Here is an 811-nt window from a genome sequence, read left to right as displayed (position 1 = left end):
AGTATTCTTTCCTGCCATGGCAGGGGGTCGGACTAAATGATCTTCTCAGGTCCCTTCTGACCCTAGAAACTATGAAACTATGAATTGAGAAGAGCAAGTTAGCTCAGTTGAGAAGAGCATTTTCTAGTCCTGAAATGACAGAGGTAATAGATGCTGACATGTTTGGCTTTCATGGCCAGGAGCATACAGAATTCCTGAGATGTTGCTTATGCTTACTAAAAATAGTTCACCAGGGGGACTATCGTGTTCTCAGAAACATTAAGGTTCATAAATTGTTCTTGGTTCCTTCTCATTTTTCAGAATCTGACTAACACCTTAGTGAAAACAATACTTCGGAATGATATTTCCTTGCAGGGAGTTGTCCACCACTTGAAGATTGTGAGCCCTATTCATTGTGTATTTCAAAATGACCTCTTGACTTCATCTGGATACACTCCGGAATGGTAAATAAACCTTTCTTTGATTTCAAATTCTAATGCGTAGAACCCTGTAGCTGTGTGGGAAAGAAATGCTGCGTTCTAAGCTGTGTTCTAGGGGCATTACAATAAGTGATGGAGGCGAGGTAGCAAGAAGGGCTACAGAGGTGGTCACTGGCATGTGAGACCCTGTAGGAGCAGCTTTAGCAGCAGGGGTTGCCCCCTGAGTTACAGACTAGGGGAGAAGGGAGGGCAGACAGTGAAGGAAGCAGAACACAAGAGGGTGAGGCCCTGCCCCCTCTGCCCTTAAGTGAATCAGTGATTCTCAACATTTTTAGACTCAAAGCACCCCTCCATATCTTTTCTGAATTTAGATCTATTTAAAACACACCCCT

At 43.6% G+C, this 811-nt stretch overlaps 1 protein-coding gene across 1 annotated transcript in view; it reads left to right on the top strand.

The window, feature by feature from the left end:
- UMODL1 (uromodulin like 1) overlaps window positions 1-811 on the top strand; it is a 93,576-nt gene that overhangs the window by 70,766 nt on the left and 21,999 nt on the right. The window contains exon 18 of the mRNA XM_019523879.1: window positions 301-443. Coding sequence (XP_019379424.1) covers window positions 301-443 — 143 coding nt within the window. The remainder of the gene's footprint in view (window positions 1-300; window positions 444-811) is intronic.

The sequence above is a fragment of the Gavialis gangeticus genome, unplaced genomic scaffold (genome assembly GCF_001723915.1).
Source record: "Gavialis gangeticus isolate Ggan-Ray unplaced genomic scaffold, GavGan_comp1, whole genome shotgun sequence".
In the NCBI taxonomy this organism is placed as follows: Eukaryota; Metazoa; Chordata; order Crocodylia; family Gavialidae; genus Gavialis; species Gavialis gangeticus.
Note: the sequence above shows the minus strand (reverse complement) of the source record. Positions and strands in the feature narration are given on the sequence as shown.